We start from the raw sequence: 16,914 nt of genomic DNA on the forward strand, positions 1-16,914 counted from the left end.
CCCCTCGAAAGGCCTGAAATAAAAAGGTTTGCCTATTGGGCGGCTATACAAGGGCCCAATAAGATTTCTTTTCATGGGGCCCAAAATCCCTGGCGGCGCCCCTGGTCCAGATACTCTGGCCGCTCAAATCTGATTTCAAACTGTCTTTAGTGTCACTCGATGATGATGTGATACACAACGAAGACACCAAATGCAGAGTGACGGAGGTGCATGAGAGCGGCTGAGCAGAAGCCACGCTGCCATGAGCAGTGCAATACGAAGGACAACACAGAGAGCATCAGGTGCTGAAATAAAATGTCTTCTGGACATTTCTCCTGTTTCTGTGTTGGAACGCTGCGTCACCAGTGTATGAAGTCACTGACGCCTACGTCGTTACCACAGCAGCCGATGCAGATAGGTTGGTGATGTCTGGACACATCACCAGTCCAACCTGATCACTTAAAAATAACAGTGCATCTCTCATTGTCTTAAGATCTGATTTGAAGAACAAATCTGATTGGCCTGCAGTGTGAACAGGACCATGATTTAGGCTGTCAGTTCATCTCCTGGTCATTTCTATCCAAAGCATCGCAGCACACCTTCCATGTTAGCATATCATCTTGCTGCTGTCATTTTGTTTCTCTTTGTGTCTTTACTGTCGTCTGCTCCCAGCTCCACCTGAACCTCACACATTCATCACTTTAGCAGCCTCATCAGATGTCATCAGCCACCTTCTGGACTCCATGAGGAGATTTATTCAGCCGCCGATGTCCCGCAATCTGAAAATCTCCCCAGAGAGTCGAAGCACCAAAGAGTTTTTCATCAAAGACTTATCATCACTCATCTGCTGTAATAAACTACTATCTTCTCCTCATTCAACTTGTCAGTCCTGATTGAAATGATAGCATGCTCAAATTTTACATGTTTTAACAGCATTGTCAGTTGGTTTGTACACTCCAACACACACACACACACACACACACACACACACACACACAGAGAGAGAGAGAGAGAGAGAGAAAGAGAGAGAGAGAATCGTGTTTCCATCACTTCAGAGGAGATAACATTGATTTACAGTCATTTTCCAGAGACTTATCCTAACCTTAACCCTAACCACCGTCTGCATAACCATAACCCTAACTTGAACCTTAACCTTAATCTTAACCTTAACCTAACCCTAACCCCCTAAAGTCCTCACCCTAACATTAATGATTTTCGTTAATGGGATTTGCTTTTTTGTCCCTTTAAAGACGGCGAGTCCCCACAACATTAACAAGCAAACAAGCAGTAAACATTAAACAAACAGTAAAACCTCATATATACACACACACACACACACACATACACACACACACACACACACACACACTCACACACTCATGCCACGTGGGAATTGGTGTTGGGTGACAGGTGTTTAAAAACTGAAGGTGTGGAAAAGACAATTTCTTGTGCTATCGAGACAAGAACCCCACTAAGTGTCAATTGAAGCTCACCTCTTCAGCGATACCTGTGCTGACTTAAAAATCTCCACCCATGTAAATGGAGTTTATTTAGGGCACTGCTCTTGCGGGTTTTATGTCTAAAGAGTAAGAACTGCCTAAGAGCACAATGCAGATGTAATTTGCCGAACTGTTGTTTTTCGAGAGTGCTTCACAAAGTGCCAACCTTTGATTTCCAAGGTGTCAAGCGTTGCGTGATTGCAGAGGCAATTTGACAAGAAAGGGACAGAGCGAGAATGAAAGGGGAGTAGCGCTGTTTGCCTGAGACTCGAGGTAACTGCCTGTCTGCGATGCTGCCACACCACAAAGAAAGTGGCAACAGCAATTCGCAGCAAAAGCAATCCATCGATAGGCTTTTAAAATGCTCAAAACACTCGGGTGAGGACCAAGGACTTTTCTCATTCACAAGTTACAGGGAGAGGAAATTGGTTAGAGCCAAGGTGTTTTTACAAAAATGTCAAATGCCAAATTGTATTAGGGCAGTGCGCCTCTGAATTCAGATGGGTATATGTATTTAAACGTGTATCCAGATCCATAAAAAAGTTTTAAACAATTTAACACCGCATTTTTGAATTTCAGTTTTCAAACTGCATCTACAATAGCCACAATAACTAAAACATACGTTCAACATGATCACTCTTTGAGCCGCTAGTTTGGATTTACATTATAGCAGCTTAGAATGATTTCAGCTTTACTACAAGCTTAAATTTCTAAACTACTTACACGAAAAGTCTGGGCAGAGTCAAAGTGTCCTGATATCTGAGGTGACAAAATTATTGTGACACCATCCTCCAAAGACCTGCTGTCTCTGTTGCAAAGTCAGGATTATGGCTGTTGCAGAATAAGGCACTTGTGGCCGATATGTATACATTTTTATCACCCTCCTCTCCTATTAAGTGTCGAAATAATAAATGTGGCCCTAAATGTGGTGGCTGGCTGCATTTTAAGGGATGAAAGTAGCCATTAATGGCAATAAAATATCTGAAGCATCCTAAAAAGCTCAGAGATTCATCGCACATGTTCTTTGCATGTCACGTCGTGGTTTTTGCCATGACATTTATTTATGCATATAGTTATGTGATGACGACAGCATGAATGTGATATTTCGTCTGAATAACATTTTGATTCCCCTGAATGGATAATTTGCCATCAGAATCAACTAAATGACTAACAATTAAAATTAAGAGATGTCAAAATTATCAAAGTGGCTGAAGGAGGTTTTTTATTGAGGCAGATTTTGCAGTAAAAACCATTCACTGATTCATACAATGTGCCCATAATTAAGAGACACAGTTCAGGCACAGTCCACTGTGTTTTTAATTAATTGGCCTCCACAGGGACTGCAGGGACGATGTGGAAAGATCTGTCCAAGGTGACAGGCTGCAAGAACTGTGATTCACTGCCAGAAGCTTGTTGAATCTGTGGCTCAGATTGTTTCCTGTCACGTTTGAAGCTGTTTTAAAATATAAGACAAAAAAATACAATTATTGCCTGTGTGTCATTGCAGGTTTCAGCACTAAAGTGTTTGATCACTGCAGAAAACCCTTGGTGGAAGATAAAAGGTTGGAGAAAAAATGAAATATTTATTGCACAATTATATTCTTTTCATCTCAGCAGTTCATAACCAGTTTTTAAAATTAAACAAGCAAAGGAAACTCCTCGTGTCCCTAATATCAGATGTGAAAGCAACTAATTACATTTACCCTTGTTAGTGTAATTTAGTAGCTTTTTCATGTTCTTGTGCTTTTTTGAGTATATTTTTTTTAAAAGTCAGTCACTTTTCTTAAACTTAAGTACATTTTTACTTGAGTTTTATCCTTCACTACATTATAAATCAGATCCATTACAGAGCACAAATGATCTACCACAGATGGTGGAACCTTTCACAGTAAAACGTCAGTCAGCAGAACTTGCCTCTACTTTGTTGGTTCTGCTTTTTGTCATTTCCAAATTTCACACTAAATTTGCTGCACGATGAAAAACTGCAGATGCTTGATGGAAGTGAGGACCATTCAGACTCAAATTGCAAAAATGTGGAATACATGTGGAGCAAAGCAATTTTGCGCAATGCACCTTTAACAGAAGCTAATCTAATTGTCTTGGAAAGGATCACAACTAACACAGTTACTGTTCTGAAGAAGTAACTCAGTCACTTTTACTCCCAGTACATTTGAAATGAGCTACTTTTTATTTCAGTAGATTTTTACAGCACTTCTTCTACTTCTGCTGAAGTAAAATAGGAATTTGCAGCACTTTTTCCACCACTCCCTAATATCATGTATTGTTTTAAAGTCACTGTAAAGCCCAGCCTCTCCTGGCGTGGGGATTAAATGTGCGTCGACTCCGTGCAGCACAGCTGATTTGCTTCTTTACCTTTAATCAGCCTCCAGTCTTTCGCTCACAGTCAAAGTGCTTTTGTCTTTGACCAAATCTCCAAACCTCTTCATGATAAGGGTCAAGCCGAGGTGGAGAGTTGTTCACTGGTGTGTTGGAAAACAGGACTGACAGGGAGTGCTGGTGGGGAATATGAATATGGATATCTATGTGCACAGTAACGTGGTATCATGAGCATACTAACGTGCAGCTCTCCTCTTAGTTGGAGTGGCTGTGAACGGCATGTCTGAGTGGTTGGAAGCACCAGGGGATACCGCCTCTGCAAACAGCTGACAAAGTGCGAAAAGCACTCTTACTTAGATGACTTGGACCCGGGAGAATAAATAATTTCCTGTAAACAGCCAAGAGTAAATGATTTCTGTGTATTTGACTCTTGATGTACACAGGACCCACACAGACCCCGTGCCTCGCTCTGCAGCTCAGACTTCCCTGCCAGCATCAAAGTATGAATCCAACACAATGGACTTCAATGCTGATTTAGATTTACTTTGCATTTCTGTGTCCACTGTGTTGTTCTCTGGAGACTTTTTTCTGATTCCTGTGGGTAATTGGCCCAACATAAATGATGTGATGTCATGTTGAGTTACTTCCAGCACTGCTGCAATGGAGCTACAATTCGCTATTTTGCACCGACATCCAACAATCATACAGGGAGAAATTCATCACAGAAGAGACCATTTTCTCCAGTGGACCAGAAAGCAATGCAGCCACAAGGCATGTAGTGTTTTGAGTTATGGGCACAGCTGCATTATTGCACAAGCCCTGGTTTATTTTATTTTATTTTTTTTATTATTTATCCTGATTTTTTGCTTGTTTTTTGGCCATTACTTTTACTTATATTATTTTTTTTAACAACTATTTCTGTATCAGTATAAAGCACTTTAAATGGAATTTGCAATAAATTGTGCAAAAAATGACATGACATGACCTGTGCTTACAAAGTAATTGACTCGTTAGCTATATGCCCACCTTTTATTGGTGGTTTATGCTTTCTCTCTGGGGATTGTCAAAAGGCATGAAGCAGATTTAGATGAGGCAGGTTGAGGGAAAGCCGGCTGACCAGAGAAAACTAAAATGACTCCAATACTACATTCAGTATCACAGACTGGTGATGTACAACGACGTGAGAGTATCTGAGGAGAGAGGAGAGAGGACATGGGAAAGAAGGAGCCTTTCAATTCCTGTTTATAGGAATGGATCATATCAGACATTGCTCCATGCCTGTAACCCCTTTTTTTGCTCCTTCATTATCAAAATAAAACTTTTAACAGTCAAGAGGTTAAGGTCCAGGCCAGGGCAAAGAAAAAACCAAACACTCAGAGGGAATCAAGCTGTTGTCCTCTCCCAAGTCAAACAACATACTTACACAAGTCAGTTTTAGTCAAGAGGGGTTGTGGGTAGGCTCGAGATGATATTTGATGATATCAAATTGCCATAATTGCAGCCATATGTGATATTTTCTACAAAATTGACCCTTCCTCAAGTTAATAATGATTATGTTTAGAGTTAAACCTCTATTTGTTTTAAAAAGGGTTGCAGCTAATGGCAAGTTATCTGTATCAGAGCTCAACAGGTGCACAGGGTAACAGTACCTTGATGTGCACATTGATGTGAATTGATGTGAAATTCATGTGCAGGAAACATTTAATTTATGAGATTTTAGAAGAAAAATTTAGAATAAATAAAATCAACTGATTTTATTTTAAATGCTGGGTTGATGTTGCATTGGGGAAATCAAACCCCCTACTTAAAATATTATAAGAATTTCAAACATTTGCAGCCCTGCTGTAGGTTGTGGAAAGTCATTTTTGCAAAATGTAAGAAATCACTAACTGGAGCAGAAATGGACCAGGCGAGTTGAGGACAAAGTGGGTGCACTAAAGCCCACTTCATAAAAAACAACTAAACAAAAAACACTCCTGGCCTGATTTAAACATCACAAATTGATATTGCACAGTGTGAGAGTGTCCAAGGCTGGATTTTCACTTCGATGTTCGACACGTTCCCAGAACCAGCTTTGGCCACGTCAGCCCTCTATTCTATGGATTGTGGAAGCACATTAGTCTTGCACTGCCTGTCCTGCAGAAAAGGAACCATACAAAGGAGGATGGCAGGAACCACTTGAAAAATTCATGAACAATGAGCACCATGAATGTATAGCAGGCGAATGAGAGAGAGATTCTATAAATGTGAGGTTCAGAGGCACAGGAGAAAGAGAAGAGCCTGTGTGTAAGCAAAACCACACAGAAACAAGCGCAGTCTTCTAAAAGAAACTGAATGAAGCATCTCATAGCAGAAAAAAATGATTTTTTTTTCTTTTCACAGTAGCCATAAAGAGAAATATTACACGACAATGTGCGTTTCATCTCCAAGTGATAATGTGTTGTTAACTTCCATGGCATTTTCACTTTCTCTCCTCCTCCTGACGAGAGGGAAAGCGACGTCAGCTGGCCTGCACAGACACAGAAAAGTAGACGTAACAGCAGGCACTGGCTCCTAAGGGACATCTGGCTGCATTTTCTGCGCTTTTACAATATTAATGTGAAATCCTCTGGAGATAATGACGGGCCTCTGATTTTAACATGCCCCCACAATACAATGCAAAAACACCCAAACATTTAAACAACAATGCAAAAAAAAAAAAAAAACCCAGTTCATCTTGCAGCAAAACAGCTATTTTGTATTCCCTCTGATGTTGTGTGGGAGTCGATGCTCGGCTGAGACTCAGACAGATCAATAGGACTCCCACCAGAACAGTAGGCAGCCACTTCCTGTTGGCTGGAGGAGCTGACAACTCTATTAGCACCCAGTTCACACACACCAAGGGTAACCTGATTCCCCTCTGCACCCAGAAACAGGATCTACTGACAAGCCCAGTGGCTTCCAATTAACACCCGACTCCCGTATTCAAGAGACTGGGTGTGTGCCTGTGTTTGAGTTTGTATTAAAGCAGCAACAAAATATCTTTGACTAGACTGGCATGCACGCTAAATGCGCACCCAAACAAGCGATAAAAAAGATCTACGGTTTCACTTCTTAATTCTTGTGCATACAAATGAGCATATGCACACACACACACACACAAACACTAAACTGCATCATTACCGGGTCATGGATCTCATGCACACGCATACACTTTGACACTGTAACAGACAATCACGTAAAACTCTCTGGCCCACACACACAGTAATCCACCGGTGGTAGTTACCGTGACGATAAGGCCCCGCTCCTGGAAGTACTTGACCAGGGGAATGGTGTTCTGTTTGAAGTTGGTCAGCCGGCGCTCGGTGGCCTTGGGGTTGTCGTCCGGTCGCCCCTGCTGCTCCGCTCGCTTCTCCAGGCGCTCCTTCAAGCGGTGGTTGGTGCAGGCCAGGAACACCACCAGGTCAGGGGTGCAGATCTGCCCAGAGAAAGGTTAAAGGTCATCCTGCTGCTCGACATGAGATTCATTCCTACATACAGTTAGGTCCATATGTATTCGGACAGTGACACAATATTTATAATTTTTCCCTTGTACACCACCACAGTGGATTTGTAGTAATCAAGATGTGATTTAAGTGCAGACTTTCAGCTTTAATTTAAAGGGGCTGAACAAAAATATGGCATTAACCTTTTAGGAATTACAGCCAGTTCTATACATTGTCACCCCAGTTTCAGAAGCTCAAAATTAATTGGACACTTGACTAAAAAGCAGTTTCTTGCCCAGAGCAAAATTCTGAATACTGTGTCACTGTCCAAATAGTCACTGTAGTTTCCAACCAACATGGGGCAGCTCTGTCTTGAGGCTAATTTATGGCTCTATATCAAAATGCCTCCATAGCAATGGCACCAGTGTGACTGTGAGTAGCTTGTAGAGACACTCCTGCAGTGGCTTAAGTGCGCCTCTCCAAAAATGTAACTGCATGTCGGGCAATGAAAGACCGCAAGATCTGTGACTGGTTTGCTAAAATGTGTTGCACTTCTTCTGTGTTTTGTGGTTAATTTCCACTGATGGTACAGACAGCATGGAGCTGGGCAAGGTGAGATGAGATGAGAGTGCGGCTCGGGCTGCAATATAATGTAATGTAAACACAAGTTTTATCTGTACTTCATTAGGGCGGTGTAAACAAAAACACTGACTTCACATGTGTCACCTTTAGTTTGAGTAACTCTTTTAAATTGGGAAACCAGAGAAGCAAAGTTGGGATCTACCCATTTTTTCAATTCATTACACCCAAATCAACATGTAAAAACAAACTGCGGCTCACATGATGATACAGGATTCACTCTCAGGCACTTCTGACCAGACGGGGTATCAGATCCTTTTCAGGTTGTCATTTTTTTTTCATACTGATGTAAATCCACTTCCCGATTCGACTGAACTGAAAATGCATTATCCTTGGTGCCTTGAGAGCCTTGATTTGGAGTGAAAGGTAAACAGAGCAGTCCTCTGTACCGACAATGTGATTTTAATTTTACGGGCTTTTCACTCATAAAGGCTGATGTTGTACACTCACCACGAGAGATGAAAACATCATTAACTGCCAGACGTTCAGTTATCTAACGCTTTATCTAAGCCTACAGTACTGTGTTTTTAATATTACTTAACACGATACTCTGTGTTAAAGGCACAGTTCACCCAAAACACCTAATAAAAGTGCAATCTCTCCATCCAGACAGTTTTGTCGGGAACCGTTTCCCACTGAAGAACACCGTCAAACTGGTAAACTGGATCTATCTGTATCAGGTAGATACAATTTGCCGGTGTTCTTCGGCAAGAAATAGTTTCCAACGAAACTCCCCGGATTACACCGAGCACCCACGTCACTGTTTTTGGAAAGAGCTGTCGTTGTTGAGATTTTCATGTGTGAATTTTTAACGGTTTGAGCTCCACAAAGCCATTTTACTGGGATGAAGGAAGACAGACTACACTAAGGGTAGGTGGGTAAATATCTTTTTTTCTATTTTGGGTGAAGTGTTCCTTTAATTACCCTATCCTGATGCAGTAGAGCCTTCCTAATCACCTACTCAGTCCTTCAAACACTATTTGGCTAATTAAAATGATTACTATTTGAGCACGACCTGTTGCCAGGATAAAACAGAGGGCAAACACACATGAACTATAGTTTACTGTAAAGCAAAAGGTCACGCAGCAGCAACACTGGCCTGATCAGAGACGCTCCGGTGATCTTGAACGCTCCTGTTTACAAAGTCCTCAGACATTTTTCCGTAACTGACAAATACACGAATTGAGAGGGAAAACATGTTCACCGTTTATTTAATCATCAGTGAAGGACGCACATAGCCGGCTAATGCACGCCGCTGAGGGGGAAATAATGCGGTGTGTATGTTTTGGCTCCCACAAGCAGCACAGACCCAAATAAAGACACCAGGGCGCATGGAGTTAAGTGTTTCCTTGGAACTGCTGCTCTGTTAAACTTGGCCGTAATAACCCTGCACGCTGCCATCCACTTCGCCGCTGGGAGCTGTGGTCTATAAAAAGTATCTCAGTAGTTAGTTAGTTAGTTACTGTTCATGCTCTGCCTTTTGTTTTCCTCCCTCTGTGTTTGAGTCTCATCCAATAAGACGATGAACACCCCCGAGTCTGCGTTTGAACTGACGTGCTGCCGCAGCCAAAAATAGCACATGGGCGGCATTGTTTATGGAGCCGCGCTCGAGTGACGGGACTCACTTTTGTTTCTTGGAAATCAAAGTTTCTGTTTCCATAGCGACCAGACTTCTGCCCTCTATTTCTCAGGTGAGCGCTGTTCATGTGGATTTTGAACTAGAAACCATTGCCATTTTTTTTATAATAAATAAATAAATGAATAAAATAATAATAATAATAAAAAAAACATTAAATGTGTATATAATTATCAAACGTCTGTAGAGGTGCAGTATTATCATGCCACGTCAGGCTCGAATGGTATTTATTCTCAGAAAAGCCGGGACAGGTTTAGTGCCTGCACAGATTTCTGTCAGTGATCGTATCTCGAGCTTAAAGGCCAGGAAGCGTGTGGAATGCCTCCTCACAGTCTCACACACACACACACACACACACACACACTCACGAATCTTAAATATGACAGGTAAGCAGGCAAATGACCTGACCCGCGGTGCCAACACAGCCAATATCCTTTTAGGGATGTACAACTCTACTCGCTCAGAGAAACAAAGAGCTGAGAAATAAACTGCCTGCAGTCAATTGAGCATAAAAAAATGTGGTAATTTTTTCCTGCTGTGATTCAGAGGAAGAGCGGCATCCCTCATGAAGTGACACTGGCAACATACTACCACCAAAGAAACGCTTCATTTATGCAATTGAAGAGTTTAGTGAAGTGACTGAGATCGCGATCACAGCTGAGTTGTTTGTCTTGGTCCGACTCACGGTGGAGAGGTTTGTTGAGTTTTGTTCCCGGTTTGTTTAGGTTCACACTGCACGGCTACAAGTGAACCAGCGCTTGAAAACAGGAGTCACATGGACTCTAGAGTATCTTGTTTATTATTGGACAGAGTTTTGGTGATCTGTCATCCTGCCTGATTACATTCTGGCAGCAAGTGGAGTCAAAACAGATCTGATTCCAGTCCCTGCAACTTAGCTAAGAACGATAGCACAGACAAGTCATGTCAAGTATGACTTGTCTGTTTGTCCTCTCTGGTGAGCACATCAGGTGAGCTCTCATGACTAACCAGATGAGTATGAGCCCTTTGTCCGTTTTATCACGCTACGCTAAGCAGTGGTTCAGCTAGGGGGTCTTGCTCAAGGGCACTTTGACAAGACAAGTGGCGGAAACAGAGGGAGAGTCAGGACCAGCTACATGATATTTCCATCTATCACGGTGACCATGTCAGGCGTAAAAAAACAACAACGAATAAATCAACCTACAAAGTCTAGTGTTACACACACATCCACTGTATGAGAGCCGTCTGACCACACACTTAGCTGATGCATTAATGAACATACTTTAAGTATTATTATATTTGTTTTAAGTAGCCTAATCAGTATTTATTTATTTAGTGATTGATTTCATATTGATATCGCAAAGCTCTGAATGAAAATATGTATATTTTTGCAAATGAGACAAAATACAGAGAACACTGGAAATGATAGTGTTTAATTTTTCTTGTGGATGTACAAAACAGACTGAACCAAAACCAGAATCGTAACCCAAAAAGTGCAATACAAGAGGGTGCCCATGGGGGAAAGGAGATGGGATTAACAGCATGACAGTCAGGCACATGACAAATGCAAATCACAGCTCATCCCAGACATCAAATCTCAATTCTTGGAACATGTCACTTTATGCGGTTTAGAACGAAAAAGCTGCAATGAAACAGTAAAAATCGAACTGAGCTGACCTCAGGATACGATACTGAAATGCTTCAATTTCTCCTAAAATTTTAAAATGAATATTCTCCTGAATTACAAGACACAATAAAACCAGGACTTGAGTCTGTGATGCTGCCAACAAGATGCCCAGCTGTTCCTCAAGATTCCTTTATTTGTCATTTCGCCCATAGAAAAAATACACTGGTTAAAACAAAATAGCGTTTCTCACTAGTTCTAGTGACCAAAAGTGCAAATCGTAATAAATAAATAAATAAATAAATAAAATACAATAAAATTAAATTAAATAAAAGTTTGAGTTTCTAGATGCAAATGAGTCATACAGTATATTGTTGAGGTGCTGCCACCAGATCCGCAGCGGAAAAGCACACCTGTCCTTCAAATTCTCATTGTTTTTAATGCCGCACAGCCAGGCTGGTGGAAGGTGTTTCACCACATGTAAAAAATCTGGATCATGACACCTTTCCTTCTCTGTCTGTTCATTCCCAGTGGAACAGTACCTACAGTAGGTGCGACTTCGCAGAAAAAAAGTAGAAAACTCTCCCGTTGTTTGTGGAGAGAGAGAGAGAGAGAGAGAGAAAGAGAGCTGTGAACACTTGCCACCGTACAAATCTGTATTTAAGAGAGCAACAACTTGGCTTCTCTCTCCGGCTCTCTGAAAAGCTAAAATAATCCATTCAGCACACATCTACAGTGCTGCGTCTCACAAGTGTAGGAGGATGAAACCAGTGCTAATAAATTATGCAATAATTAATTACACTCAAAGCGCTGTTTTTTCTTTTTTCAGCCCCTCTGAAGTTAGAGCGAGGGACGTGCAGTGGACTTACGATGTCCATGTGGTAAAACACTGCAGTACAAAATAGATGCTGCCTATGTTTTGCTGCCTATTCCAATTAATTTCCCCATTTTGCTCAAAACTTAACTTTCATTATCCCTGAGTAATTACATGAGAAGATAATAACAGCTGCAGGCAAATCAATTCAGAACCATTTTTTTTCAGGGGTGCCGGGGGCGATAAAAACCCAGGAGTTGACAATCCGTTGTACTCATGAGCAGGCAGATTGAAAACGGCATCCTGCAAACTGCGGAGTTGGCACGGCAAGTCACGGAGGAAGATGAAGCTAATGCAATTTGCCTGCACTTACAATTACGCTAAAGGGACTCTGACATATGCACTTTTAATCCAGTCAAAACACATGACGAAGCCCGGGCCAACTGGCATTTTTCCACCATGCAGCACTTGTTTTATAACAAAGACAAGTGTGTGCCGTGTGTGTGTGTGTGTGGGGATCCGTGTTTGTGCGTCCAACAGAGCGCCGGGCAGACAGATAATCTGAGAGAGAGACAGCCGGGCAGGTAAACAGCCAGAGATGAATAGATATAGTGACACCTATATAGTTGAGAGTGGAGGTAAAAAGGCTTGAGGGAAGATGAAGGGACAGGCTGGCTCCCTGGGCGGCTATAAAGGGGGACAGGACTGTTGTGGAGGCCCTGAGGGGCGGCTCATAAATGGCCGCTGTGATGTTGTAAAGGCCAAAGCAGCAGCATGGGGCGAGAGAGTCTAATGAAAATGGATGCTGCAGATCCTCAGAGAGCCGCTCGGACCGCGCCAACGCACACACTGCGCTACGAGCCTCTTGACCGGGGAATACGAGACGCAGTAAAAAGTATCGCATCTGGATAATAATACCTATGTGACATTACTTACTGCTCAGAATCAGTTTCAAAGTCAGTAAGTCAACAAGGCGATTGATAACTTTGCTTAGGGCTTGGCTGATGTGGATTCTGAAGACTGATACCAATGCAAGCATTTTTGGATCAAGGCTGCCGATATTCAGCAATATGTAAAGGAATACTTCAACGTTTTGGCCGAAATGCCTTTTTTTCACCTCTGTGCATCCAGTGGTTCGGTTCCTGTAGGTAGCATTTGGTGTTAGCTTAGCATAAAGACTTGAAGTCTATGGGAGTCGTTAGCCTAGCTCCATCAAAGTAAAAAAAAAAAAGTAACCTTAGAGCAACTCAAAAGCTGGCTTATTTACACAGTGTATCATGTGTGTTTGAGATAAAAGTGTTGGATTAAAAAAAATTAAAATAAAATAAAAATAAAAGCAATGAGAGTCGTTTTAGGAGAGGTTAGATTTTTTTTAAACTAATTTTAATAATTATAAATCTGGTGTCCTTGTATTTGGAGGGAAATTTTCGGGTAATTATTTGTGTTTGTATTTTATTTAATTAACAATAATGACAAATAACAGCTAATTAAGCATTGGTTAATTCAGTGCCAGATTTGCATTGGTGTTTCTGAAACAGTAAATTCTGACACTGCAATTTGCAAACTTGAATATTTATTAGTATAACTGAAATGTGAATATCAGCCATCGGTGTCCTTCATTACTAATAATCGGTATCGGCACTGGCGCTGAAAAATCTATATCGATTGATCACTAGCAGACACCAAACATTATTATTGTCATTAATTGTCAGCAATATATTATCAGCAATATTACTTTTTAATATATCGTCACCTCGCCTCATAATGAATTCTGCTCTCATACTGGTGTTCTCCACTCTTGGGCTGAATCTGTGAGGCTGTCAGGATCTATTTATTTTGTAAACATTACACATCTTTGCTGTGATCGAGGATGCTCAGACGTGACAGCGAGTCAGTCCGGGTGGTTCGGATTTAAGTCCGTAAACTCCTGACACAAGCAGATAATCTGAGCAGGCAGCCGGGCCCCGCCAAGCCTCAGATCAAGGATTCCCCTCCTGATCGCCGTGATGTCCAAATAAGGCGCCGATCGGCCTGATTATCCTCTGGTGTGCGTCCAGCCTCAGGCCTGGCGAGGCGGGTTTCACTCCAGGTTTTACACCCCGACCTCCTGAGGATGGGTGAGTAAAACAATGATGGGCAACAATGACAGGCTGATGTCCAACTTTTATTGCGAGGTCAGTATCGCTCTGATGTCTCGGCTGTCTGAAATATTGACCTTTGCTTTTCATCAACCCATCGGTGCAGCTTTCCTTTCCACTTTCACCCGACTTCAGACAAAGTTTCTAGATTTTCCATCACTGTATAGCCGAGTGCAGCCAGTGTGTTACTTTCTATCACTACCCATCTGTCTCTTCCCTTCATCTTCTATCACAGCAGTGTCTCTTTTACTGCCTTAACGTCTCTGTCTCTGCAGCTCTCTTCCTGGCCAGAGTTCATAAGGCTGAAGTGTTGTGCCGCTGCTAATGATGTTCACCGCTGTGCCGGGGAGAAGAGTTTTGACGGGGCCGTACGACAGCAGCATGACAGACAGGTTTGCTTGGAAAAGCACAAAGACTCACATTTTCAGGCGTCTCAGAGCGGTTATTTGGTGCCACCCGACTTTGAAAGGCATTGTTCTCAGAGGTGCACATGATCCAGAGACATCAGAAACAGCAACCACTCCAGACTTTGTAAACAAACTTGGGATGAGTGTGCTCTAAGAGTATTTTTGGATAACAAGCAAAGTAAAAAGCGGGGCAAAGTGGGAACAAATATGTTGTTAAATATAAATATTGCTCCAAATTGATCTCCTGCTCTTGATTTCTGTGTGTAACCAGCAATTCTGTATTCAGAATTAAAATTGGCTGTGTGCGCTGTTAATTCCAAGCTACGGTGACATTTTGAAATATGGATTGACATGTGCTGCCGGCCAAGTGGGCTTAGCCTCGATGCCAAGGTTTCACCGCCTCATTTGTCAAAGCATACTACTGCTATTTTGCATCTTTGCTCCTGAGCTGCACAAAAGCCCTTTAATAACCAGCTGTCACCTAATTAGATTGTAAATCCCAGGGCTGCCTCAACTCTGTGTTATTGGTTGAGAGGTCACCAGCTCCTATCCAATCATCAGTGATTCTATGAGCTGTTTCAAGCGGTTGCCTGGATACCGTCATAAACATAACAGAAATGTATCTGTTATCTCCGTGATTTCATCTGCAGTGAACTTCCTCAGGTCCTTATCCAACCTCGAGGTCCATTTGTAAAACCCTAGCAACCTTGACAGTTTGGCGACCTTCTCTGTGACAGTAAAAAAAAACTCAAATTAGTGAAATCAAATCGCTGAAGTGATCTGTTACGAAGACTGCATTCAACGCTGTAACATAAATCGAAGGATGAGACAGCGTTTTGATTATGCTGTGAAATGCCTCTTCATCCTAAAACAGCTGATGTGTTTTCCCACTGATTGGAGTCAGATAGTAAACTGTGATTTTTTTTCTCTGTTTGCAGCTTCAACTGATGTTCTCTGCATGGAGACACCTGGGGAAAGTACATCTAATTATATAATCACGCCTAATATCTTCCATGTTTGAAACTGCTGGAATTGCTGATAATAACCACAGTAATAGCTCAATTGGCAGCTCAATCAAAAAGGAAGGGGGGTTGAAATTGCATGGACATTGTCTGGTTGAACATCACGCCATTCAGATCAGCTAACCACAGAGGCTTGGACGTTTCTGCACATAGGTCGGCCACATAATATCGTCTCTTTTCTTTGCTTGTTTTGTTGCCTTGGACAGCTTTCAGGGAGGGGGCACGGACTCGGTGGGATGTGCTGTCAGGCGTGGAGGAAGATGTCGAAGGAAGGAAGGCGGCAGCAACCGCAGCTCTGGCTCTCATTACGCCAAGACTCTGCCTTGTCATACGGCATCATGGAGGAGGCACAATTACCGGAGAAACGTGAGAACGTGAAGGAGACATGGAGAGGGTTAGCGGCCCGTGTAGGATGCACGGGTGAAACCTGACACAGTTTGCGATGAAAAATATCAGGAACGGCCGGCAGATACATTGACGGTCCCAACTATTCCCAATCAGAATTACAGCCTAGCTTCTAATAAATCTAGGTCAGGGATTTTCAAACTTCTACATGCTGCGTGCCCCTAACTCAACTTTCATTTTGATTTTTCCCTACTAGTATTTACCCTCATATTTTTGGTTTGTGTTAAATATTACATTATTTACGTGTCATACTTGAGTGCTGAAAAACACATTTGAAGTGGTGCAATTAAAACAATGCACACACGCTTCCATATTTTGCATCATAATAACTGGTGTTAATTAAATTATAGTCAAATTAACCCCAGGCGTCCACGGATACGGATAAAAAAACGCTGATTTTGGTGTCTAAATGTCCAATAATTCTGTATCAGAGTTAGAAGCAGAAATACTTTATTGACCCCCGAGGGGAAATTGGGTATAAATTGGCTGCGTAGTTTATAATGTAGCATTAACGGCTGGGCTGAACTGAAGGGGGTTTTCAAGGCTGATACCAATATTTTGGTACTGAAGCTGCCAGAGTCTACAGATTCTGTTGAGTCCTCAGAGCAGTGGCCCGGGGTTTGATAGCAAGCTGAACCCTTTGCTGCATGTCATCCCATCTCTCTGCCCCGCCTTTCCTGTCTCTCTCCACTGTTACTAACAAATAAAAATGCAAAATGACAAAAAAAATCTTAAATTTAGCCAATGTCATGCACCCAAAAATATGTCAAAGTGTCTCCATTCTGATTTTTCTCTGTTGTTGGAGCTGAAAAGGCCTCTGAAACAGCATTTACACCACCACAGGATGCTAAAAGTGTCTACTGAAACCCAGACTAATACATTTATTTTTTTTTTTAGGATGGAAGCTTTTTAAGTCAGGGTGACCGGGTGCAGAGTCATGACAAATGAACAGGATGACGGCAGCTGATCAT

General features: G+C 42.0%; 1 protein-coding gene across 1 annotated transcript in view; it reads right to left on the minus strand.

The window, feature by feature from the left end:
* ak5 (adenylate kinase 5) overlaps nucleotides 1–16,914 on the minus strand; it is an 89,379-nt gene that overhangs the window by 55,899 nt on the left and 16,566 nt on the right. The window contains exon 6 of the mRNA XM_030075176.1: nucleotides 7,081–7,272. Within this exon, the coding sequence (XP_029931036.1) occupies nucleotides 7,081–7,272 (192 nt within the window). The remainder of the gene's footprint in view (nucleotides 1–7,080; nucleotides 7,273–16,914) is intronic.

This window comes from Myripristis murdjan, chromosome 17 (genome assembly GCF_902150065.1).
Source record: "Myripristis murdjan chromosome 17, fMyrMur1.1, whole genome shotgun sequence".
Classification (NCBI taxonomy): domain Eukaryota; kingdom Metazoa; phylum Chordata; class Actinopteri; order Holocentriformes; family Holocentridae; genus Myripristis; species Myripristis murdjan.